This window comes from Chinchilla lanigera, unplaced genomic scaffold (genome assembly GCF_000276665.1).
Source record: "Chinchilla lanigera isolate Chin_1 unplaced genomic scaffold, ChiLan1.0 scaffold00017, whole genome shotgun sequence".
Lineage (NCBI taxonomy): Eukaryota > Metazoa > Chordata > Mammalia > Rodentia > Chinchillidae > Chinchilla > Chinchilla lanigera.
Window position 1 is genome coordinate 2,102,671 of NW_004955418.1, and position 24,947 is coordinate 2,127,617.

Genomic DNA, 24,947 nt, shown 5'->3' on the forward strand with positions numbered 1-24,947 from the left:
TTGCTTGGGAAAATGGATTATTCTAATAAAACTTTATTTTTTCAAACACAGCCACAGAGGCAGAACCTCATGTTTAACACACACAGACTTATGGATTTTTTAATATAAAACAAAGTTTACGAAAAATTTTTTTTCCACTTTTTTTGTTTTGTAATCCCATTAGCACAGGGACTTTGGCAGCAGGTGGGAGTGAAGGGCAGCTGGGGCTGCCGCTGGGCAGTCACCGGGCACAGGAGGAGAGCACCAGCCTGGGAGTGGCTTCACTCACACACTCAGGGGTACTCACCTACCGGCCAGCCACACCACACACACAGCACAGATGCAGACGTCTACCCAGCGCCAGCCACAAGCCCTGGAGGTGTGCTCCACTCTGGGCAAGCCCGGTATGTGAAAACCCAAAAAGTCAAAACAGCTGAAGTAGAGGGAAGTTGCTTGCTTTACAAAGGAAGCAATCATAGGCTGCTTTTAAATGGTCAGCAGTCCAAATGCACAAAAAAGTAGCATTTGGCTTACATAGAACTGTTGGGACAGATCTACTGTATAAAGCAAAATGAACCACTTCTTGAGAAGGCTTGTTCCAGGGCCATGGGTGCTTAGATTGGGAAGCAAGATGATAGTTCTGACTAGATTAACTTTCCAGACTTAAAGTAACAGAATTAAAATATAACAACTGTAGGCCTTCTTCCCTAAGGAGGATGCCCTAGGGCCTTGGGGAAGCCAGGATGGAGGCAGAATCTCTGCCCTCACTTCTTCAGCTTAGGGCCTGCAGAGACCCCCTAGGCATTGCCAGTGGCCTAATGGAAGCTGGCAGAGCCCAGGGATGAAGATGCCCCAGGAGGAAAACAAGCTGGCACCAGGCAAATTATGGCCTGACGAGGAAGGACGAGGGGAGGATGAAAGTAAGGATGGGTAACTTGTGGGCTCAGCTCCCCTGGATTCCCCAGAGAACCTCTCTCAGGCCCCTGGGACCTTGCAGCCCAGTGCCAGTATGTGGTAACTAGCCAGGAGAGGGGAGGAGCCCTGGAAGGGAGAGCTGCTGAGGGCCACAGGCTCAGGACACAAGGCTACTTCCTCTGCAGTGGAGGCAGGGTGGCTGGAGCCTCGCTCATGCACCTTTCCACCATGTGGGCAATGCAGAAAATGTCAGGCTTAATTCCACAAGGAAGAAAAAACAGAGCGCTTGGTCTTTGTCCCTAACATGAGGAAATGGGTCCTAAGACACCCTGAAAATTGAATAGAAAAATGCCCTTCTTGCAATAAACAGGAAGGGTGGGTCCAATTTGGTCACACTGGGTCTAACCAAATCTGGACAAAGCCTCACAGGATACTGTGGCAGCAGCGTCAGTATGCATACCCACTGGTGCCAGCCCTACTGAAGTATGTGCAGTTTCAAACCCATCACTTAAACCCACACTGCAGCCACTGGGACCTGCTGCCCTGGCTCAAGTTGTAGGTGAAAAACAAAAAAGGAAATTCAATCCAACGATAATAAACTCCCAGCTGCTTCTCACAGCCTTTGCTTTACACATCCTCAGCCAATCCCTCAGTAAGCCCCAACCTCCCTCCTGTCTCCCAGGGCCAATTAGAGGCAAATAAACATTTCCTGGCAGGAGTGGAAGACAAGCAAACTGTTAAATGCTGAACAACACCCCCCTTTTTTTTTTTTTTGCTCAAGCAGGTCAGAAAAGAAGCTGGGCCTGGCTCCCGTAAGAACAGGGTTCCCTACAGCCTGCTTCCAAGGGGCTGTTCCTTATCTGCTGGGAAGTGAAGTCTACTGCACCTGCTCCAAGTCTGCCTCAACAGACGTGAGGGGCCAAGACAGGGCCTGCTCCCTCGCTCTGACCTGGATGGTCAGAAGATAAAGAGGAAAAGGTCCTACTATCAGTGACGAAGAAAAAGAGAAATGAAGCCCTTCAGCCCTGCCTCAGTTGCCCAGATGTGCTCGTACCTACTCAGAGCAAGAAAAGGCAGGTTTTAGACAGCCTAGACAATCTGATGAGAAAAAAAGGCCAGCTCAGGGTAAATGTAGTGAGCCCTCTGCATCCCTCAAAACTAGATGTATCTAGTGGGGAGGGCTTGGGACTGAAGAAAAGATCACTGGCAGAGGTCATAGCAATTAGAAGACCTTGTTGTACCCCAAAACAGAATCCTTCAGAGCCAGTGACGCTATGGATTACAAGCCTGCTTCCACAGCTATATAGAAAAAAGGAAAACATGGAGCCCTCACCTTGACTCCTTGAACAAGCCTGCTGTCTTGTAAAAACTCAAGATCCTGGGGTACTGTGATCCTCTGCTGTTAAGGAGCAACTGCCTTCCTTCCCTAAGGCTACGCAAACACACCTTCCCACAAGTACACTCCCATGCACGCACACACTCTCACACAGTTTCTCCAGGGAGGCTGACTGAACCCCCACCCTGGCCAAATTCTAAGACACAGGTGCCCTTTGAAGCAAAGGGGCTAGTGAGATTCCCCGAGCTGGGGTCAGCAGACCCCGTCCTTCCCTGCCCATTGCTCTCTCAGGGGCAGGGATACTCACACTCAGGGCCGCCATGGGAAGGGTCTGCTCTGGGGCCAGCCCTCCCGCCACCAGCTCTGTTTGTCTTGTCCTGGCCAGTTTCCTGCCATGGTCGAGCTTGCTGGAGCGAGACGATTTCTGGCTGCCCTGAGTCGGAGCCCTCCGCTCACCCCCATTCCCAGGCCGGGCCCTCAGCCTTGGGGCCTCGACACTTGTTAGTAGCCATAAGAGAGTCAGTCTGTGTGGCCCCAGGAAGCAGCCTCTCAGTTTTAGTTCTCCTCAATCAGATTCAAGTCCAGGTCCCCAAAGTCCTGCTGGCACAGTGTCCGCTTGCTCAACGCCTGACGCCCCCACCTCACGGCCCCCTCTTCCTCCTCTTCACTTTCACTCAGCACCTGGGAGGAACCCTCAACGGGGCTGCAGGAAGCAGAGAGAGGTGGGGGGCTACAGGCCATGAACCATGGTGGAGAGATGCTGCTGCCTTCCCGGGCTGTTTCTTGGAGACAGAGAGCTCCTGAGTATGGTTTCTGTCAAACAAACAGGAAAGTTACGAAGACAAAGAAAGATACTAACTTCCTAGACTATCCCTAAAATATATTTCAAAGTGTCCCTCTCAATTACACCTGAAGGCAGGAATCCTAGGTTTTAGGGTAAGGTTGGTACTCTCTGATAAAATTTGGGAAACTGCACCCAGGTGTGGTGGCGCATGCCCGTAATCCCAGCACTCAGAAGGGTGAGGCAGGAGGATCACTCCAAGTTTGAAGACAACCTGGGCTACACAGTGAGTTCAAGGCCAGCCTTCACTATAAAGCAAGACCCTGTCTCAAAACAAGACCAAAAAATAAAAATAAATTGAGGAATTTAGTGTAGATGTACATTTCTCTGAAGAAAGAACTAAAAGTTTCCTCCAGATTCAAGAACAAAAAATTCATCGATAAATTCCATGCAGATAGGAACACAATCTGCTTATTCTGCTACTCTGTTCTGCCTCTGTGTACGCAAAGTACACAGCATTTTTTGTTTGTTCGTTGGTTTTGAAGTACTGAGGACCACACCTAGGGTCACACACATAGTAGGGAAGCAAGTACTCTACTACTAAGCTACACTCTTAGGCCCTTTAAAAATTTTTTTCAAATGGGGCATGGTGGTGCATGCCTGTAATCCTAGCACTCTGGAGGCTGAGAGAGGAGGATCACCATCAGTTTAAGGCCAACCTGAACATAAAGTGAGACCCTTTCTCAAAAAACAAAACAAAACAAAATTTTATTTCAGAACAGAGCCTCACTAAGTTGTTCAGGCTGGTGTTGAAGTTGTGCTCCTGCCTCAACCTCTCAAATAATTTGGGTAACAAGTATGTGCCGCCATGACTTGGCAGATTTTGGGTTTTCAGTAAATGCTCACTACACAGCTCGATGACTACATGAATACATGGACAAATTCTCCAAGAGGTTTGTAACCTAGTAATCTAAAAGATGACTATAAAACAAGTGGGCAAGTGCATACAATAACTGCATTCACACTAGGACGCCAGAAAACATTTGTTGAACAGATGAACAATGTCACAGCCCATCCTGCTTAAGCCCTCACAGGCCCGCTTGAAGCAGTGAAGGGCAAGTGGCAAAACCAGCCCTGAGCAGGAGTGGGGCATGGCAATGTGATTTTTATGGCTGATGCATTCTTAGGAGGGAAGGTGCCTCTGGCAGGACAATCTAGAATCCCTGTCCCAAAAAATAAGTATAAAGAACCTTCTGCTCCACACCCACCCAAGGTCCCATAATCTTCCTGGTCCCACCTGATTCATCTTGTCGAAGTCCAAGGAAGGCCGTAGCCGCCGGGGGTCCTCTTCATGGCGCCGCTTGATCCCAGTTTTGCGGGCATCCAGATCACAAGGCTGTGAGCGGCTTCGGGGAAGGTTTCGGAGGCCCCGGGGACGCCAGGGCAGCTCTGGGGAGGATGCGGGAGAGCTCCGAGCAGAAGGCAAGAAACGGCTTGCCTGTGGACCCAGGCTGGGAGACAGGGAGAAGCGGCGCTGGGGGGGGCAAGGTGACAGGGACTCAGCATCGCTCTCCCAGGAGCCACTTTGAGGGGAGGTGGCGCAGGGTCGAGAAGAATCTTGGGCCAGGGCTAGGCTGAAGAAAGGAGGGCTGTAGGGTCTGTGGGCTGGGGCACATTGAGAAGAGGCACTGGGAGCTTGGAGGAACCTGAGGCTGGAGACCCGCTTTGGGGGGCTCTGGTGAGGCACCTGTGGCCCACCCCCTCCACCACTGCCCCGGTGCTTGATGGGAGTCCACAGCTTGGAGGGGGCGGGCCGCCACACTGGCTGCCAGCGAGACAGGTCCACGGGCACTGAAAGCGAGCGGCAGTGCCTCTTGGATGGAGGAGCAGGGGGCACAGGAAGCTTCTCCGGGTCTGGAGGCTCAGGGCTTAGGACTTGGGAGAGGGACTGTTCCTGGGGAGGGCTTCCCCGACTAGGTGGTCTGAGGTGCAGGCTCAAGCCTGAGGGGTGGTAGCTGAAGTTGAGGCTGTCCTGGAACTCAGCACAGGAACAGTGGGAAAGGCCCCTCCAGGAAGCACCTTCTGGAAAACATTAGCAATAAAATAATATTAATAACTAACGTTTTTTGAAAGTGTATATGCTGCACAATGTACTGAGCACTGCCTGTGGTTTCCCAAAAGCCTGCATGAGGTAAGGTACTAAGATTATCGCCATTTTACAGACAACAGAAGTTTCATAACTTGGTCCAAATTGCACAGAAAGCAATGACCCAAACAAGACTCAAAGCCAGGTCTTCTCTCCAGGGCCAAGACTAGGTTTCTATGTTGCACTGTGAGCAATCACCTAGAGTCCAAAGCGTTATTTCATGCCCTGCCTTGCCACTCCCTCTCACAGCTAAAACAAGGCAAGAGAAACAATCCTGCTCCCACCTGGGCTCTGAAAAGCAAACCTATGCTCTCCTCCTTTGGCCTTTTCCATTCTCATAGGTTAATAGGACCAAGATAGGAGTCAGGGCTGCCAAAACAGGTAATCAAACAGGTGAGAGATCACCTTAATTAATAGGAAAGGTAAACAGGGTGGGGAAGGCCTTCGGTACTGGAACCTGTGCATGGGAAACCCTCAGACTTTGTGCTGCTCATGTTCCTTTGTGGCTGGCCACCCACATACTCTGATTCCCAACAGATGGGGAACTAAGGCGAAAGGGCTAAAAGGAATGATTCTCCTTCACCGTATTCCAACCAACACTGTGACTTTTGGGAAACAGCTCACTAAGGGACAAGGTCCTATTCCAAGCCTCACTGGCTAGCTGGCTGGAATTCTGCAGGGGCTCAATACTTGGAGCAAATGACAAGTACCTGAAGTCAGACTCAATACTGGCAAAATTCATACCTAATTCTATCTGGTCAATAGCTCTTCCCCTTATTAACCTCCTAAAGGGCAGGGCTCATGGGTCCTTATGGCACAAAACCTAAAACTCAGCAAGTATTTAATAAACAGCAGAAACACATTGAATGAAGATGCTTTTGCCACCTCATTTCCCTTGTCAGGTATCCCAAAAAAAGGAAACAAGAAGCAGAACAGCCCAGCAACACGGCCTGGAGAGTTCTGGCTGTCTACTCGTTATGCCTACAATCATAGGCCCTTTGATTAATTCATTATCTAGGAATTTACACCTCAGGTATATTTTCACATGTGAAAAACGACCTATTTACAAGGTGATTCACTAGTTTTATGCAGTGAAGACTAGAAATAATAGAGACAGTAGGAGATTGGTTAAATAAACTGGCACAACCATCCATTCAGTATAAGAATATGTAGCCACATGAAAGAAGAAAATGTTCAGCATACAGACAAGAGAAAAATCTCGTAGCTGCATTGTTTTTCTTTTAAAGGCATAGTTTGGGTGTGGTAGTGCACACCTATAATCCCAGCATTTAGGAGGCTGAGGCAGGAGGATCACTATGAGTTCAAGGTCAGTTTAAGCTACATAGAGAATTCTAGGCCACCCTGAATTAACCTTGTCTCAAAAAAATAAAGGATCGATTCCTGGTACAAAACCAAACAAACAATCAAAAAAATAAAGACACAGAATGACACAATATATAACCTTCTATATTAGAAGAGTTGAAATAAGAATAAATGTATTTCTGTTTCTATAAGGAAATTAGGGTTGGATATACAAAAAATAAGTAACAGGCGTTACTTTTTTATTTTTTGAGAGCAGGGTTCAAACCCAGGGTTCTCATATATGCAAGGCAGCACTCTGCCACTGGGCCCCAGATCCAGCAGTTACTTTTAGGAGGCAGCAAGAGCTCAGTAGATAGGGCAGAAGACTTTTACAGCATAATATTTTTGTTGCTACTTTAAAATTTCTGAACCACATAAATGTATTACCTATTCAAAACAACTCGATTAGAAAAGTCCCCATAAATTCAAATAAAAGCAAACAATATAATATATGCTGGGACAGTAAAATGGAAACAAATGTGATCTTAGAATGTGATCCTCTGGCAAGAACCTTGTAGAGCTAAAGCCAGGTGTGGTGGGACACACCTGTAATCCCAGCACTCGGGAGGCTGAGGTAGGCGGATCACTGGCAGTTCAAGGCCAGCCTGGACTACATAGTGAGTTGAAGGCCAGTCTGAACTGCATAGTGAGACCCTGTCTCAAAAAGACAAAAAAAAAAAAACATTCTAGAGCTAGGCCAGCTAATTCTGGCCACTGATAGTCAATGTGAGAAATGTACATACAGGGACACGAGCAAACACACGTACGTGATACACACACAATACCTTACCAGACACAAGCTGGAAAGGGTTCCCACAGTTGGAGATGTCTGCATGATCAGGCAAAGGCTAAGAGAGAGAGAGAGAATATCCATCATGATTCAGGTTCAGGACACACTGACAGATTTCTAGAAAGCCCTCTCCAATTTTTCTCTGCAATTCATGGGTTCCAAGGGTGTTAAAGTCTCCTAAGTGTTCTCCTATTGTCTTCCCAAAGTTAGTGAGTAAAACAATCCATATCTTTCAATTCCTCAAACCCTTCTCCACCCAAGTTTTGACATCCCTTCTCTATCATTGGAAAAATCCCTGCCCCCTTCCTTTTGGGCTGGGTTGTGAGCCTTTAGTGGGCTCTTCCAGTGTAAGTACAATGATTCATACAACACAGGACAAGGGTAAAATAGTAGCAACAAACAGCCTCAGAAAAAAGGGGGAAGGGGTCATGGAGAAGCAGGAAGACTGGTCTTTTACCAGACTGATGCTGAAGCGTGTGCATTTCAGCTCATCCAGAGTCTGCTTCTGTAGCTGCTCAGTGATCAGAGTTATCATGATTCTCCCCGGGATCTGACTTGCACACTTTGGAGCAAATGATGGATGTCTTCCCTGTTGTTCTTCCAGACCTCACTCGTGAGCCGTCTTCTGCCACTGCAGCACCATTCTAGCACCATTGGGACTTCCCTCTCCAGTCATGCCTGCTGAGTCTGCCAATTACAGAGGAACCAGCCCCAAGTGACATTAGAAATGTACCTAGTCTGAAGATGGAAAATGTATGGCACACATACCACAGCACCCCTATGCCATGCCTCTGGCAGACACCATTAATTGATCACAGCTCTTTCCTGCTACACCTCAATACAGCCTCAAAAACATTCTGATCTTGGCACTCCAGATATCCAGTAAACTAAACTGCACTTGGCAAGCAATGTGAAACCTATTTACTCCTAACTTGGCTCATGCTCTGCTTTCCACCTGAAATACCAGCACTACTTAGAAAACAGCTAGAGAGAGAGACAGAGAGAGACAGAGAGAGAGAGAGATGCCCAAATAGTTTTTTCCATCCTGACTGGCCTGACACTTTCTTTATCTTTTAGGTAGAAGCCAAGAGGTATTCTTCTTCTAAACTACAGAAACAGTACAGGGAGGAGTAATGGTTATAGGCAGGTCTTTCTACATCAGAAAGACCTGCATCAGCTACGTGTGGTGGTGCACACCTGCAATCCCTGCACTTGAGAGGCTGAGGCACAAGGATCACATGAGTTCATGGCCAACCTGGACTATATAGTGAGACCTTGTCTCAAAACAAACCAAGCAATCAACCAGACCAAATAGGATTTTATGTCCTCCTATAGCCTAAACCGCTGATACACAATTATTTTTCAGTAAGTATTATGACTATTCTCCTATAAAATGAGAAGAAACTGGGCTTGGTGACACAAACCTATAATCCTAGCACTCTGGGAGGCTGAGGCAGGAGAATCACTCATTCAGGACCAACCTGGGCAACTCAGTGAGAAACTCTCAAAATCAAAAATTAAAAAAAAGGGGAGCTGAGGGGTAGCTCAGTGGTAGAGCATTTGTCTAGCATGTGTAGGGTCTAGGGTTTGATCCTTAGCACTGCAAGAAAAAAATACATAGGCATCTAACAAATGTCACCTGTTTGAGCTGGATGTGGTGGCACACACCTGTAAGCCCAGCACTCAGAAAGCTGAGGCAGGAGAACCACCTTGAATTTGAGGCCAGCCTGGGCTACACAGTGAACCAAAAGCCAGACTGAACTACATAAGTGAGATCCTATCTCAAAAAATGAAATAGCAGGCTGGGTATATAGCTCAGTGGCATAACCACCTGCCTGCAAGTGCAAGGTCCTGGGTTCAATTCCCAGTACCAAAATAAATTTTAAAAATCAAATAAAATAGCTGAGTGGGATGGCACATGCCTATAATCCCAGCACTCAGGAGGCTGAGGTAGGAGGACTGCCAGGAGTTTGAGGCCAGCCTGGGCTATATAGTGAGTTCAGGGGCAGCCTGAACTATACAGCAAGACCGTGTCTCAAAAAAAAAAATAATTAATTAATTTAATTAAAGTATAAATTAAATTAAAAAGAGGGCTGGGGATGTAGTTTGATGTGAAGGCCCTGGGCTGAATCCCCAGTACCGAGAGAGGAAAAAACCAAGAAAATAAAGAAATGGCCAGTATAATTCTGATTACATTTCAACTCTACAGATACTAAAAACAACTCTATGACTTCACTCAACTAAGGTATTAGCCTGATTTGACAAAAAGAGCACAGATATAACATCAAGATTCTTTCTCCCCAGCATTCAAAAGTCTGAAGCAGGAGAGTTGAAAGTTTGAGACTAGCCTGAGCTACATTGTGAATTCAAGGCCACCCTGGACTTCTTAGCAAGACCCTGTCTCGAAAAAAATCTTTCTCTTAGTCACTTTCTGATAGCAGTAAACTAACTCTTATCAGAGAATGGACTTCAAAGCCCACATAGTTGCCTTAGGGGCCTTGCTGGAGGACAAAGGGAAAGTTAACATAGTGTCTTGACTTTGTTCTACCTATTTCCAGAAATTACTCGCAGGCAGATAGCTCACCAGAAAGTTTATGTAGCATCAGCTAGTAGAATGATCAATCAAGAAAATGAAGTCTTAATTCAATTTGCTAAGACAGTTTTGGTTAATTGCTTAACAATCCTTAGTTTACCGGTATGTAAAATGGGCGCAGTAATCTTAATGTCACAAGAATGACTATGAAGTCTCAGTGTACAAAAGCACACCAACTGGACTGTAAATGTCAAGAGTACGCACTGACTGCTGCTTCTCATCCCTCCTGTTTGTAGTTCTCCAAAGCCTCAGCATCCCAGAAACAATGATATCACTATGAAGACAACTGGCTCCCTCTTCCTGGCTGAATGCCACCCTCCCTCACCTACTCTCCAAGGAAAGGGAGCCTGGGATGGCTCTTCCTTTCTGACCTTGGGGGCAGATCACCCTCTACAATACAGAGGGAATTATCTCTATCCTAGTTCCACCTCAGATGGAAGCCACACAGTAGGGAAGAGAAATACACTTGGATGCACTTGTAGTCCTTTGGAAGAAAGGTGCAGAAGTCAATCATCATTATAATTAACCACCGTTTTCACGCATAATTATTACTACCACCCTGAACAAAGTTCCAGCTTCCTGAGAGCTCCTATGAGCTGCTTCACCTATGTTTCTGTGGGACAAGCTGAAGTTTGTATCACTTCTTCTCCTGGTTCCTTAACTCTGCCCTCAAAGACGAACCAGAGAGGGAACCTAACTGCAGGCTTTTACTCTGGAGACCCCAGGCCTCAGGCTGCCCAGCCATGAGGAGCAAGGAGTGAAACAAACTCTTTTAAGCCTTCCATGAGGCATTTGGACAAATAGCAAACACCCAGCCCTCTCTAGGATCAAGCCAAGAGCGTGATTTTGTGTTTTTCTGCATTTTAATTGTTGGGATGTGGCCACACACAGCGGTAATTGGAACAATGCAACTACCACCACGCAACTGATACTCTCAGCCCGAGTTTCCTAAAACAGGCCAGACAGAGGGGGGAACAGAACGGAAGCCATAAGGAACCAAACCAGGACACAAAAGAAGGCAAACCAGCTCTGCGAGGGGCCTCCTCTTTCTCAACCAGGCACCGAAAAAAGTGTGAGAAGCCCTCTCTGGCCGCCTTCCTTCCCCTTCCATTTTGTGTATCTGAGGGTCAGAGACGGCCCTGAACATTCACTGCACAAGTTACAACTTCTCCGCTGAACAACTGGCACGGGGCTCACGCTGGCGAGAGCAGCAGGCCGCTGCGCCCTCCCGGCAGCCCCGCCAGGCCCGGCGCTCAGTCCCAGCTCTCTCGCCAGCAGGAGCCCCGAAACAGACGGGACCCCTCTCCCTCTCCCGTCGGAGGGCGGTAGCCCTCACACCCGTGTTTCAGGGACGCCGAGGCTGTGCTGAAACCTGGCTAACCTGGGATCAAGTCAGGCCCAGGGAGCGGAGCGCCACAAGCCCCCCAGGGACCTTACCCGGGCCCCAGCCCCAGACCTCTGGGAGAGACGGAAGGAAAACATGAAGGAGGCAGCGAGGTTCCAGCGCAGGTGAGTGGGGAACCGAATGCCCTGCCTCCGTACAGGCTCCGGCGGGGCCAGGGCTGACAAGTGGCGAGCACCCCTCCCCCCGCCGATGAAGAAGCGAACGGCGAGGCCCCCTCCAATTCTCAATCCCTCCCTCGGTTGCCCTGCCGCCTGTGCCCGCGGGGTGGGGCACGGGGCTTCCGCTGCCCCCCCGGGGGGTACCAGGGCTGGCTCAGGGGGACTGTCGCTCGCCTCTTCCCACTCCAGCTCCATGAGAGGGCCGCGGGAAGCGAACTCAGGACGCAGGGGATGGGGAGGGTCTGGGACTTAGCACTCCGCCACCCCCTCCCCCACCGGGTCCCGCGCTCTCCCCGCCGAGGGGGCCTCCGCGGCCTGGCCGCGCGGGCGGCGGAGCTGGGGGAGGGGAAAGAGAAGGGAGGGACAGTCGAGACGCCCGCCCCAGGCCCGAACGCCACCTGCCCTCCGCCACCTACCGTGGTTCCCTCAGCTCCCAGGGCCGCGGCCGGAGCAGCTCTGAGCGTTCGGTTCACCCCACGGCGCCCTTAAAAGGCGTCGGGACAAACCAACGGGCCGCTGAGGAGAGTAGGGGGATTTCTCCGGCTCGCAGAATCCCCGTAAACCGCCCACTGAGGCCCAAGCCCTATGGCGTTTGTCTCTTAAAGTCTTCCTAATCTAGCTTGGTCGGGATCGCGTGAGGTGCTTTGGTTTAGGGACGGAGTGGTTCCGCCCCTAACGAGTCACCCCTCCAAATCAGCGCAGAAAGTGGATGGGCCCAGTTAGAGGCATATCTTGGAACTCGCGGGGGAGGCCATGTCGGAGGAAGGTAAACAAAGCCACTGTCCCCGCCCTTCATACCTACATCGACCCAGCTGCAACTTCTTACTCCGTCGAGGCCGCTTAATAGAATCAGGCACTGCGCCTCTCACCTGCTCTCCTGTTCGGCGCGACACGGCCACCTTTCTGAAAGAAACCCCCCCCCGCCTCCAACAAAGGACCGGTCCGAGGCGTGAAGGCTCCTGGGAAATGTAGTCCAAGCGCCGATTAGGGCCTGCTCTGAGTCCCTGGACTCCTCGCTTTGGCTGCCAGATTTGCTCGAACCTTATAAACCCAAGACTTACAACGGTTACGGGGGCGTGCCCACTTGGTTCTGTAATTTGCCCTCACCCAAAACACTTTGTAACGCTGAAAGGGCCAAAGACTGTGCACTCCCTCTCCTCCCTCCACCCCCTCAGCAGGATGAGGTAATGGGATTGTGATTATGACATCATAGACGGTTGAGTTGCTTGCGCCGGGTGGGGGGGGGTACGGTGGTTACAGATGGACCACTTAAGACGGAAAGGAAGGGAGGAAAAAGGCAGATGGACAAACGATGTTGACGGCACTATATTTCCTCTTCTGGAAGAGGAAACCACCTTTTTATTAAGTCTTCACCACTACCATCACCTCCCACCTCAGCCAGAGTTCTAGTTCTTTTTAAAGAGAAGAAATGTAGACTTCAGTTGATGAAGAAATTAGGCGGTTTTTGGCTCTTCTGTGAACACGAGTCTCACCATCAGCGAAACAAACAAAAAAGAACAAAGAAAGAAAAAGGAGAGGTTTTAAGCAATGCCTGCATGTTGTGATCTCTTTGTGAGGCAGAGTTTTAGCTTTCTTTTTTTCTTTCTCCCTTATTGTTCCAAAAATATTAACACAAGTGACTTCACTGTCACATGTAGCAGCAAGTCCCCTGAAAGACATATTTTCTCTAAATGTTTTCTGTTCTGTCCAAGTCTGGGGCAGGTGAATCGCTGTCTTCCTCACTGAGCCTGAGAGGGCAGGAAATTGGAGCCACCAAGCCTGCAAACTGAAAGAGAAAGGAAAAGTAAGATATTAATCAGGAAAATGGGCCCGGTGTGGTGATGTATGACTGTAATTCCAACACTCTGGAGGCTGAGGCAGGAGGATCACCGAGAGTTCCAGGCCTGCCTGCACTACATAGTGAGACCTATCTCAAAAAGAAAATGGGAGTGAAGATTTATTTTTCACTGCAGTTTCCTCTTAGCAAACAGAAAAATCAGAGCCAGGGGCCGTGATGTGTAGGTGACATGATTTCCTTTTCAGTGAGAGCGAACCTTTTAGAGCTTTCAGTGGTACAAACAGCCTGCTGCAGCACACTTGGCCATAGGCTCACCACCCCAATTAAAGTTTAATTGTACTTATTATGTGCCAGGGATTGTGCTGCATATTTCAAATATATATCCTTTTTTAATATACTTATTTTTGCCCATAATCAAATGAAAACTACCTCCTTATTTGCTAACTAAAACTGCCTAGGAGGTTAAATGCCTGCTTATTTGATAGGCAAAGTTTATATCAAAAAGGCTGAGACTGTACGGCTCTTGCTTTCCACACTCAGCTGCCTCCCTTTTATTACTAATCATACTTTCTAAAGTTAAATAGTTGAAGTTAAGTTGGCAGTGGCTCAGTTGTAAAACAACAGAAGAAAGAGACACTTACAAAATCTCCAAAAACCTGAAAAATTTTTAAAAACACTGCAAGTCAGGTTTCAGGACTCATTTCAAAGGAAAGTTGTATTTCCTTTCATCAAGACTAAAATAGTGGGCCAGGGATATAGCTCAGTGACACAAGAGCCTGCCTGGCAAGTGCAAGGTCCTGAGTTTGATTCCTAGTGCCAAAAAAAAAAAAAGACTGAAATAGTTTCTCGGGACTGGGGTTTAGCTCAGCGGCACAGCGCTTGCCTGGAGTGCAAGGTTGTGAGTTCCATTCCTGGTACCGGAAAAAAACGAAGAAAAAAAAACCAAACAAACAAAATAGTTTCTCAGATGAATAGATAAAGAAGGAGTGGTATATGTACACACAACGGAGTACTATTCAGCCATAAAGAAGGATAAATTTAACACATTTGTGGGAAAATGGATAGATCTTGAGACCATAATTCTAAATGAAATAAATCAGAAAGGGAAGGTTAAATATGACATGGTTTTTCATATATGAGAAATCCAAAATATAAATAATTTAATGAGAAAAAAGAGGTGGTAGGACACAGGGAGGTAGACCTCGTGGAGCTGGGAAGGGAACCTCTGTGGGTGAAACAGAGTAAAAATGATCAAGATTTGATGTGTATACCTATGTACCAGTTTTCTAAGATGAATTAATTATTATGTATTGCAAACATACAATAAAAAAAAATAAACTAGCCTCTGCCCAGAGCCATGGTGCATGTCTATCATCTCAGCTCTTCGGTAGGCTGAGGGAGATCACAAGTTAGAAGCCAGCCTAAGTGATTTGGCGAGGCCTTAAGAAATAAAAGGGCCTGGGATGTAGCTCAGTGCTAGAGTGCTTGCTACCATGTGTGAGGCCCTAGATGTAATCTCCAGTACCGACAAAAATAAAGCCGCAAGATGCAGCCCAGCACTCCTGACCATAATTAACTATCCTTTTGCCACTTTGCACTCTCAATTTTTAAAACTCATGTCCTGCTACTTTTTCCTGCTGTTGCCTCTTTATTCTTTTGTTCTTGAGCCACTTCTTTGAATGCCACCTTAATTGTGACCTAGTGAGTCAGACCCCACCTATGACCCTGTTCTGACAGCTTTCAGCAGAGAATACTACCTCGGCCCCCTTTTGGCCTCCATCCAGATTCTCTGAGGGTTCCAGGGCCTGGAACCAGTCATCCAGGAGGTCATCCAAAGAGGGAGAATCCATGGGCTCCAAGAGACTCTCCTTGCCCTGCCTAGAGAGGCAGCAGGGTCAGACAGCATATATGCACTCAGTAAAAGCCAAATCTCCACCAAGTCGGGAGTGGTAGGACTCAGTCACCACTCACAGAAGGAACCAGGAATGCTAAACACACCCTTCAGCTCCTTTGCCCTGAAGAGGCTGGCTGGGGGGGTCCCAAGTATGTAGGGCTCTTCTCCACTGCCTGATTTGCGCATCCCAGGAACGACGGCTGTACCTCCTGTTCTTGTTCGGTGTCTGAGGGTGAAGCCCTGGCTGTCGCTGTGCTCTAGCAACAATAAATATAGGTCACAGTGAAGTCAAAGCAAAGGGACAATGTTAACTGCTTATCACAGTGAATCAGGCACTTAAAATAGGGATTCACCTAGAAGATCAACAGAAAAAGTGACTCTTCAAATCAGATTTATATTCCAAATTTTCCACTTCCTTAATAGTCTTTCTTCTGGAAAGGGTAAATTCGTTACATTACACCACCTTCAGAAGTCAATATATAGTATTTGATATACTTTTACAATACATGCTAGTCTTTCATACATTTATTTTGCATGTATGTATGTAAACTTACATATAATTAATCAAATATGTTGCAATTAACTAAGACAGCTAAGAAAGTATGTCACAATTAACTAAGAAAGCATGAGGCTATGGGAAATAAGTTTGGGAAGAAAATAGCCTCATCAGGAACTATAGGTAGAACTTTGAACAATTTCATGGGCAAAGTATAACTTTTTCACTTGAGAAAATCTCCAAAACTTATTTTGGGGACTAGATTATGAGAGAATTAATAATGCTACTGTTTCAGAGCACTCAGATTCTAGTATCTTTCCATCACCGGACATTGACCAGAGCCACTTGGTCAGCACACGTGACCATCCCAAAATGCACTCACTTGGGGACCTGCTGCAGAAAGCACTGGTAACCAGGTGTACATTTGCCATAATCTATCTGCTTTTGCCGCCGCTGCAGGACCGCTTCATCTGTCTCTACGACCCACCTGCAGGGACGTATACAGCACCCCATGAAGAGTGATTGTAGTCATCAAACAGCGATCAACCCTGTCACATCCCTTCATCTTCAGCCTGACTTCCAAGCTTACCTGCCATGACAAGCCTCTGTGCTGACTCCCACATTTACCGTCTCTGCCCCAGAGGACAAAGACTCTTCGCACACGTCCTTTCTGGGGAAGCAATCTCTACAGATTAAAAGGGTATTAGGATAAACACCCACTGACTGCAGTGCACCTCTCAGCCACTGTCACCAACAAGATGCTGGCTTCAGAGAAAGGCTGTATTTCTGACGTGTCAGAGTGTGGTCTGCAGTCCATTGGTATGGGTAGTACCTGGTGGCCTTGATAATTCTGGGCCTCAGTTTAGACCCATTGAATCAATTTTAGGAGTCTGCATTTTAAAAGGCTTCCAAAGATATTTTAAACTTTTTTTTTTTTTAATTCTAGTAGAAAGGGTTGAACCTGGGACCTTTACACCAGGACACGTCCCCAGACCCCCCTGACTGGAGACAGATCACTCAACTGACTACTAGGTCATTCAGGTGTGATCCTCCTGCCTGGGATTACAGGCATGTGCCACCATACTTGGCTACTTTAAACATTTTTTAATTATGAAAACTGTCAGATATACACTGAAGTAAAGAGTATAACAAACTGGACCAGTTCATGCACCTATAATCCCAGCTACTCAGGAGGCTGAGGCAGGGGCCTGGGCAACATAGACTATCTTTTTTTGCCTTGTTCTGTTGTTTTGTTCTGTTTGAGACAGGGTCTTGCTATGTAGTTCAGGTTGGCCTTGAACTCACTATGTAGCCCTGGATGGCCTCAAACTTGCAGTGATCCTCCTGCCTCAGCCTCCCCCACATGCTGGGATTACAGGTGTGCACCACCATGTCCATCTTTGTGAGACCCTATCTTAAAAAAAGAAGAGGAGGGGAAGAGAGGCATGACATCAGCTGGGAACTTTTCAGAAATGCAGAACCTTGGCCAAAACACAGAGTTATTGAATCAGAACCTGTATTGTAACAATATCTCCAAGTGGTTACTATGCAAATCAAATTTTTTATGGTTTTGGAGATTGAACTCAGGACCTCCTGCAGGCCAGGCAAGTGCTCTACCAGTGAAATAGACCCCAGCCTGCACATGACATCCTACACCCACCCATTGTCCAACTTCATGATAAGTCACAAGGCAAACCGCCCCACCCCCTGTGAGAGATTTAAGCTCTTTTATTACGGAGTTAATAAAAACTGCTTCCTCTTCACCTGTTCCTTTCTAGTTCCCCTCAACAAAAGCCAACCTCACCCTCATGCACCTTGGCAGAACCAGACGTTCAACCCTTATGAACAACCCACCGGGCTCGGGCTGATCTGACCCACGGATACCCACTTCCAGAAAATGTTCTGGCCCGAGGACACCCTCCCAGAAAGACAGCTTAAGAACCTCATGCTTTGCTCAGCTCAGGGCTGTTCTAGTCTGCTCGGCAGCCCACCATGTCGCTTCCCTGAATAAAGGCTGCTCTGGTGTCAGAAGTTCTGGTCTGGTTCTGTGTGGGTCTTGACTCGATCATATCAGTTCATAGCCAGTTTTTTCTCATCTACACTCACCATGACCCTCACAGGACTAATTTATTTATTTTTCCAGTACTGGAGATTGAACCCAGAGTCTTCACACTCTGAAGCTGCTTTTTATTCCCTATTTTGAGTATCCTTTTTTTTTTTTGGTATCAGAAATTGAACTCACAACCTCGCTCTTGCCAGGCAGGGGCTGTGCCGCTAAGCTATATCCCCAGCCCCTATTTTGAGATAGAGTTTCACTAAATCACTAAGTTGCCCAAGCTGGGCTCAAACTTGTTCCTTTGCCTCAGCCTCCCAGAGTGCTGGGATCCCGGGTGTGCCCAGCAATGCCTAGCTCTCACAGGATTATTTAAAAGCTAGTGTCTGACATTAAGAATTTCTAGGGTTAGCCAGACATAGTGGCACATGCCTGTAGTTCCAGCACTCGGGAGGCTGAGGCAGGAGGATCTCCAAGAGTTTGGAGTTTGAGGCCAGCTGGACAGCATAGTGAGACCCTGTCTCAATAAAACAAAAAACAAAAACAAAAAAAGACTAGGGCTGAGGCTGTAGCTTAGTGATACAGCACTTGTCTTACATGTCCTTGGCCCGGTGTTGAGTTCCCACTGCTGTACTGCAAAACTACAAAATAATTTCCACACACAGCTAAAGTTTGAGATCCTCTGGACCTTGGGAAGAATTACATTAAGATGCTGGGCGTGGCGCATGCCTGTAAGCCCAGCTATTCGAGAGGCTGAGGCTGGAGAATCACAAGTTCAAGACCAGCCTGGCTAATGTTGCGAAACTCTTGTCGGAAAATAAAAAAGGAGGGCTTGAGTTGAGCTCTCTAGTGGGTTTCAACCCCCAGAATCTCAAAAAAGAAATACTCAAAGAGGTGATTCAACTCCTCTACTGTTCCTGAAAAAGTAGTTTTTTACCCGTATAACAGCATCTCGGAGGCGCTGCACACTGAAAGGACAATGAGCAGGAAACCTCCGGGAAAGGCGATGCCACTCAGCGTAAGCTCACACACCTGTCACGCACCGACGCCTGAACCGCTGGCGGCAAATCCTCCATCCTGGCCGAAGCCTAGCAAAATTAGAGAGAAACGACACGAAGATGAAGCAAGGAAAAAGAAACACTGCCACTCAAAAGAATCTCTCCTGGTGTTATCCTAGCAAACGGTCATCACCAGAGAGGTGCAATTTAAATCTCCCGGGGTTGGTGGGGCTGAAGGAATAGACAGGACGGGAAGGGCGTGGCGATTGGCCAGGGGGGAGCCAATGGGGCGTTAGGCTTCCGGGGGCAGGGCTTACCTCTGGTAGGCCAATCGCCATCCTACTTTGGCTCCGGGGGCGGAACAAGTGGTGCCCCTTTTAGAGCAAATGCATTTTTCCCGGGGCGGAGTACAAGCCTACCGATTGGCCATGGAACCGCGGGGCGTGCGCGGCGATTGGCTACGTAACCCACAGGCGGGCGGGGATAGGTTGTCCGGAGAGCGGAAGGTTTGAATGGTCAGAGGCTGGTGGCGTTGTACTTCGGTCAGCTCTCCGGAGAAGTGACGGGCATGGCCCTCGCCTACCCTTTCAAACGAGAAGCAGAATTGTAGTCTTGGTAACTGCCTCTTTTCTCAGGTTTCTTTTCATTGGCTTGCGTTCAGTGGCTCCCCACTTTCCTTTCTTCTGAAGGCTAACTCCAAATTTATGAGGCAAGTCCGCAGCAGTCTCCACCACGGAAGCCCCGAGACCGCGTGTCGCCGTAGTGACCGGAGGTTCGATGGGGATCGCTGCCAATTACAAGACTTGATTTCTTCCAGCCAGCTGTGTCAGGCCCTGGGGCTCCGAACAAATGAAAGTCTTCTCTGCAGTCCACCTTTGAGGTCTGGAAGTTGCTCCAGGATGAGTTCGGGCGCCAGGGGAGAGGCCAAGCCGCTCGGGGAAGCGCGAGTGCACTTCCAGCCTGATTGTGACTCGGTCCTGGGGCCGCCCCTCCTGGGGGCCACCTGCTTGGCTCAGAAAGGTGGAGACGGGCGAAGCCAAACGGCCTGGGCTGTTCTCCTCAGGCTTTTTTCCTTGGTGAGGACGCGGAGACCACGTGTACTGAGCTCTTCCTATCCATAAGACAGAGGGGGAAGCTCTGGCTCAGGACCCAGTTTTAGGTCCAATCAGAGGAAGATTTTACACCTGCTCCTGGAACAAAACTCTTCTTTGCCATCTGTTGAGATTTCCCTAGATCTCCCGTGCTGGGCAGATTCCTTGGTGATTCTGCAAACCTAAGCGTTTTGTCTGGGTAAATCCGTTTTCATTTTTACATCTTACCTCCTTTGCTTTTCTAAATGGGTTTGCTTAGTTATAGCCAGATCAGGCTCTAAGTGACTATGGCCTTGACTGTGTGACCCTTTTGAGTCTAGTCTAGCATTTTCTATGAAATAGAAATAATAATCTCCTTCTCACTAACTTGGATGTTTTTGGAGACAGGGTCTCGCTATGTAGTTCAGGCAGGCCTTGAACTCACTACCTAGCTCAAGTTGGCCTCGAAGCCACAGCAATCCCCCTGCCTCAGCCTCCTGAGTGCTGGGATTACTTACAAGCAAGCGCCATCACGTCCAGCTATCTGGCTTTCAGTCTTGAATAAACAACATTATGTGTCTAATAGGTTGCAACCACTGTACTAAATACTAGATTAAGAAGTCATGAGTGCTGGGCATGGTGGTGTACACCTGTAATCCCAGCACTTGGGAGGCTGAGGCAGGAAGACTGCCGAACATTTGAGGGAAGCCTGAACAACATAGCAAGACCCTGTCTAACCCCCCGCCCCAAAAACCATTCTGAATTGTGTAATATACAGTGTATAGTATAGGGAGTGATGGTGAACCTTTTAGAGCTTTCAGTGATACAAACATCCTCTGCAGCACGAGTGCTGGAGGTTTAGTACCACTGGTATAGGAAACGGATTTAAAATAGACTGCCCTCAGGTTTTGTTTTTTCCACATGGAAGATTGGTATGGGTTTATTAGGTATTTATTCTTTTGATCTTTAGAAATTATTAAACCTTGGGCCCGGGACATAGCTCAGCAGCACAAGCACCTGTGTGGCAAGTTCGAGGTCCTGAGTTAAATTTAAAAAAAAAAAAAAAGAAAAGAAAAGAAATTATTAAACCTGGGCTTGGTGGTGCATGCCTGTAATCCCAGTACTTAGAAAGCTGAGGCAGGAGGACTGTGAGTTCAAGGCCAGCCTGATGTGTTTTTTTGGGGCAGGGGGGTGGACAATACAATACAGGACATGTATTTTATAAGATTATTTATAACAGTCACCCAAAGAATGATATACCTAAGAGCGTGCAGGAAATCTGTCCACACACTGTAGACCAGGAATCCAGCTGAGGGCCTAGATCCCGAAATAATGTCCTACATGAGCTCAGCTGAATAGAGCCCATAACGATGCCTCCCATGAATCCAGCTGGAAGCCCAGAGCCCATAACAATGTCTCACACAGGCCTGTTTCATGAATCTGTGCTGGGAAGGCCCGAAGGTCAGTGGTGGAATCTAGAAAGTCTGTGCCAGCAGGATGAAGGATCTGTGTTAGCAGGCTGAGGGATCTGCACTGGAGCCAGGAAGTGATGCTCAGAAGAACCAGAGCTCCCCCAAAAAGGTACCACAGCTGTCCTCAGCAACAGTGAGCTCCCGAGGTCCTCCAATGATCAGGATGGCCCAGTTCCCATCAGGGAAGCCAACGCAGCAAGCTTTTCCGGGAGGCCGGCAATGCACCATCTTCTCCTCCAGAGCCAGGAGGCGATGCTCAAAGTGAGGACCAGAGCTCCCCCAAAGTGAACCGAAGCCATTCTCAGTACCAACAAGGTCCCAAGCTCCTCAGAGGATGAAAACAGCCAAGTTCATCTGGAAAGCCAGCATGATGAGCTCCTCCAAAACAACCAACAGCTCCCCACAGCTTCTACTGGCTCCCAACAGCTTCTCGGCTCCCAGCAACCTCCTTCTTCTTCTCTAGGTCTGCCTCTTATCCTGCTGGCAACAGTCCTCAGGTGGGCCTCCTACACCCAGCACCACACTTACTCAGTTCAGCTGGGGGTTATAAGTTGACCACTAGTTATCAGTCCACTACAGGGGGGTACTGAGAATCGAACTCAGGACCTTGTGCTTGCCAGGCAGACACTTATGCTGCTGAGCTATATCCCCGGCCCCTGAGCTACATCCTGAGACCCTGTCTCAAAAAAAAAAAAAAAAAAAAATTAAGACCTTTATGGGCTCATGTTTTTGTTTGTTTGTTTGAGACAGGGTCTTGCTATGTGGTTCAAGCTGTCCTTGAACTCACTATGTTCAGCCTGGCCTTAAATTCACGACAATCTTCCTGCCTCAGACTCCCAAGTGCTGGCATTACAGATGTGTGCCACCATGCCTGACACTGGCTTATCTCTTTCTTCCTTTCTCCTTTCTTTTTTCTTTTTTCTTTTTTTTTTTTTTTTTTAAGAGATTCACTTATAAAGCAGTGAATTCTTTGGAGATTGATGATTTCTCATTCATTCATTTAACAAATACAGTACTAGAGCCGGGCATGGTGTCACATGCCTGTAATCCCAGCACTCCGAAGGCTGAGGCAAGAGAATCCTTGCAAGTTTGAGGCTAGCCTGGGCTATAAAGTGAGTCCCAGACCAGCCTGAACTGCATAGTGAGACTCTTTATTGAAAAGACAAAAACACAAAACAAAACAATACAGTACTTATTAGTCAGGTCAGTGTACTCTCAGCACTCTGTGAGACTGAGGCAGGAAGATTATGAGTTTGAAGCCAGCCTGGGTAACTTAGTGACTTAGTGAGACCCTGTCTCAAAAGAAATTTTATTTTATTTTATTAAGGACCTGCTAAGTATCATGCTAAGTATCAGGCTCAAAAGCTGGGCATGGTGGCCCATACCTGTAATCCTAGGTATTCAGGAGGCTGAGACAGGAGAATTGCAAGTTCAAGTCCAGCCTAGCAGTATAGCGAGACCTGGTGTGTAAAAAAGGGAGGTCAGGTATTCTGCTAGGCCCTGGTGCTACAGCAGTGAACAACACAAACTAGAGTTTATATCCCTAAGGCACAAAAAAACCTTAAAAATTTTTTTGATAATATATTTTTTGGGGGGGTACCGGGAATCGAACTCAGGACCTTATGCTTACCAGGCAGGCACTGTGCTGCTGAGCTATATCCCAGGCATTTTTTTAAAAATCAAGTTAATCTAGTTAAAATTCGTGATTACAACGATGTAAATTAATTCTAGTTACCTCGAGTAGCAGAGATTTCATGGAGCGTACTGAAGAAATCAGAGCATCACTAGGAGAATAGAAGCCAAGTGAAGGCCCAGCCAAAATATTCTTACCATAGGGAGCTCAGGGTGCCGCTGCCCGCGGGTGGGACACTGCGCTGCCGCTGCTGCGCCTGTCGTACTGCTGGACTCTGGCGCTAGGGCTACTCGCTGCCACCTGCTATGTTCTCACTGTGCTGCAACAGCCCTGGAAAAACTCCGCCTGCTTTATGCCTTTGTTTGATTCCTCAAGGTTCAAATTTCTGAGCAGAAGTAGCTAGTTGGCTATAAGGGAGTGAAATAGGGAATATCTGCCCCCTTTTCGGGAGGTAAGGCTGCCTCCTTACTAAAATGGAATGCTGAGTAGCCAAATTGCAAATATCTGTTGTAACAGACAAGATAATTTAGCAATGAAAAGTGGCCCAAGTCTCCACAGCAGGAGATACTTTTAGTTAAGAATGGGGTGATGGAGCCAGGCATAGTGGTGCACGCCTATAATCCTAGCACTTGGGAGGCTGAGGCAGGAGGGCTGCCATGAGTTCGAGACCAGCCTGGATATGGTGAGACACCCCCCCCCTCCCAGTCTCAAAAAGAAAAAAGAATGGGGTAATGAACTGCCTGTGTTTTCTTGGGATTGAGGAGGTTCCTAGAATATGGGACATTCAAGCTGGACATGGTGCTGGACACTTGTGATCCCAGCACTCTCAAAGGCTGGGGCAGGATGATTACAAATTTGAGCCCTTCCTGAGCAATTTAGCAAGACCCTGTCTCAATATAAAAAATTTTTAAAAGGCACTGGAGATGCAGCTCGATAACAAAGGCCTTGGGCTCAATCTCCAGTACAAAAATTTTAAGTGAAAAAAAAAATATATGGGTCCTTCAGTGCTAAATCTGTGGAAGTTTCAAACCAGCTGGGATAAAATTGTCAACCTCGTTGTGAGGGAACCATGCCTGATAAGAATAAAATCAAGCCCGTTCTATGAAAAAGGAATTCCAGGTGCAGAGGTCTTGAGGTTGAAAGACCTTGATGTGTTTGGGGAGCCGAGAAGCCAGCATGAGTGAGCGCGGGATTGTAGTAGATGGTGGAGATGAGGTAACGGGAGACCGGGCTGGGCAGATGGGCTGTGGGGAATGGCTTTTATTCTAAGCGCAGCAATAACCTACTCGGGTTTTAAGCAGGGCTGTAATATGGTCTGATTTGTTTTTACATGAGACCACTCTCTTGTAAAAATCTGCTTTTTGGTTTTTATTTACCAAAGTCCACTCTTGTTGCTGAAGAGGACTAAGCTCTGGAAGCAATGTGCTGCTGAGCTGCCTGAGTTTGCCTGGGACTTAGGAAGGTAGGAACGTATTGCAATAGTCCTAGCACAGCTGGTGTAAGGGAGGTATGGTGGCATGTGTCTGTAATTCAAGCTGTTTAGAAGGCTGAAACAGGAGGATCACTTGAGCCCATGAGTTCAAGACCAGCCTGAGCAAATTAGTGGGGTGCCCTCTAAAAAAAAACAACAAGGTGATGGTAGTCTAGACTCAGGTGGTGGCTATGGAGGCGTAAAAATGGATGAATTAAAATATATTTTGGATACAGATTCAGTAGAATTGGATGGATGGCCACCATGGCTTTCCCTCACAGTGGTGCACCCTCCAGACTGTCCTCCAGCACTTGTATTTTTGCTTTTATTCCTCCTCTTTTTTGTTCCCAAGTTCACTCTGCAGAGCCAGTTCCTCCCTTACCCTTCACTGATAGTACCCAAATGAACGTTGTCACCATTTAAAAACAAGAGATAGTTGGGTGGGTTAGAGATGGGCTATGAAGGGAGAATGGGATCAAAACTGTCTCCAGCCATGTTAGCTTTGTCATTCTTTGTTTCAAAGAGAAAACAGAAGCAGTAGAACAAAACTACCTTTTTTGGTGTTTCTTTGCTTGTTTGTTTTTTTTGTTTTGGGTT

The 24,947-nt window shown here is 47.6% G+C and overlaps 3 protein-coding genes across 10 annotated transcripts in view; 1 reads left to right on the forward strand and 2 right to left on the reverse strand.

Annotated features, from left to right (window-relative positions):
* Fam53c (family with sequence similarity 53, member C) lies at positions 1 to 12,323 on the reverse strand. Of its 3 annotated transcripts, none has more exons than XM_005382113.2 (5): positions 12,264 to 12,323; positions 7,767 to 7,996; positions 7,310 to 7,367; positions 4,309 to 5,093; positions 1 to 3,043 (listed from the first exon to the last, which is right to left on the reverse strand). In XM_005382113.2, the coding sequence occupies exons 2-5, from the start codon at positions 7,842 to 7,844 to the stop codon at positions 2,786 to 2,788; spliced, it is 1,179 nt and encodes a 392-aa protein (XP_005382170.1). In that variant the 5' UTR covers positions 7,845 to 7,996; positions 12,264 to 12,323; the 3' UTR covers positions 1 to 2,785. The 3 variants fall into 3 exon arrangements, with proteins under 3 accessions (XP_005382170.1, XP_005382172.1, XP_005382169.1); XM_005382115.2 differs by having other exon boundaries at positions 12,268 to 12,290; XM_005382112.2 differs by lacking the exon at positions 12,264 to 12,323 and adding an exon at positions 11,882 to 12,135.
* Cdc25c (cell division cycle 25C) overlaps positions 11,383 to 24,947 on the forward strand; it is a 24,461-nt gene continuing 10,896 nt past the window's right edge. Inside the window, 8 exon segments of the mRNA XM_013512874.1 lie at positions 11,383 to 11,411; positions 11,896 to 12,055; positions 12,119 to 12,231; positions 12,495 to 12,498; positions 19,768 to 19,833; positions 19,835 to 19,907; positions 19,910 to 19,994; positions 24,261 to 24,341. Coding sequence (XP_013368328.1) covers positions 11,383 to 11,411; positions 11,896 to 12,055; positions 12,119 to 12,231; positions 12,495 to 12,498; positions 19,768 to 19,833; positions 19,835 to 19,907; positions 19,910 to 19,994; positions 24,261 to 24,341 — 611 coding nt within the window.
* Positions 12,781 to 23,157, reverse strand: LOC102027643 (oocyte-specific histone RNA stem-loop-binding protein 2-like). Of its 6 annotated transcripts, XM_005382104.2 has the most exons (8): positions 23,077 to 23,157; positions 19,022 to 19,815; positions 18,739 to 18,794; positions 16,243 to 16,338; positions 16,036 to 16,140; positions 15,262 to 15,414; positions 15,021 to 15,141; positions 12,781 to 13,251 (listed from the first exon to the last, which is right to left on the reverse strand). In XM_005382104.2, the coding sequence occupies exons 2-8, from the start codon at positions 19,040 to 19,042 to the stop codon at positions 13,153 to 13,155; spliced, it is 651 nt and encodes a 216-aa protein (XP_005382161.1). In that variant the 5' UTR covers positions 19,043 to 19,815; positions 23,077 to 23,157; the 3' UTR covers positions 12,781 to 13,152. The 6 variants fall into 6 exon arrangements, with proteins under 6 accessions (XP_005382161.1, XP_013368484.1, XP_005382163.1 ...); XM_013513030.1 differs by lacking the exon at positions 23,077 to 23,157 and having other exon boundaries at positions 19,124 to 20,824; XM_005382106.1 differs by lacking the exons at positions 19,022 to 19,815; positions 23,077 to 23,157 and adding an exon at positions 18,898 to 18,935.

Coding starts and splice junctions, on each gene's coding strand:
- LOC102027643 (XM_005382104.2), bottom strand. CDS start 19,042: ATGGCGATTGGCCTACCAGAG. Junction 16,339..18,738: donor CAGGCGTCGGTGCGTGACAG/GTGTGTGAGCTT, acceptor TTTAATCTGTAG/AGATTGCTTCCCCAGAAAGG. Junction 13,252..15,020: donor GAGGCCAAAAGGGGGCCGAG/GTAGTATTCTCT, acceptor TTTCTCTTTCAG/TTTGCAGGCTTGGTGGCTCC.
- Fam53c (XM_005382113.2), bottom strand. CDS start 7,844: ATGATAACTCTGATCACTGAGCAGCTACAGAAGCAGACTCTGGATGAG. Junction 5,094..7,309: donor CCCTTTCCAGCTTGTGTCTG/GTAAGGTATTGT, acceptor AATGTTTTCCAG/AAGGTGCTTCCTGGAGGGGC. Junction 3,044..4,308: donor ACTTCGACAAGATGAATCAG/GTGGGACCAGGA, acceptor TTTGTTTGACAG/AAACCATACTCAGGAGCTCT.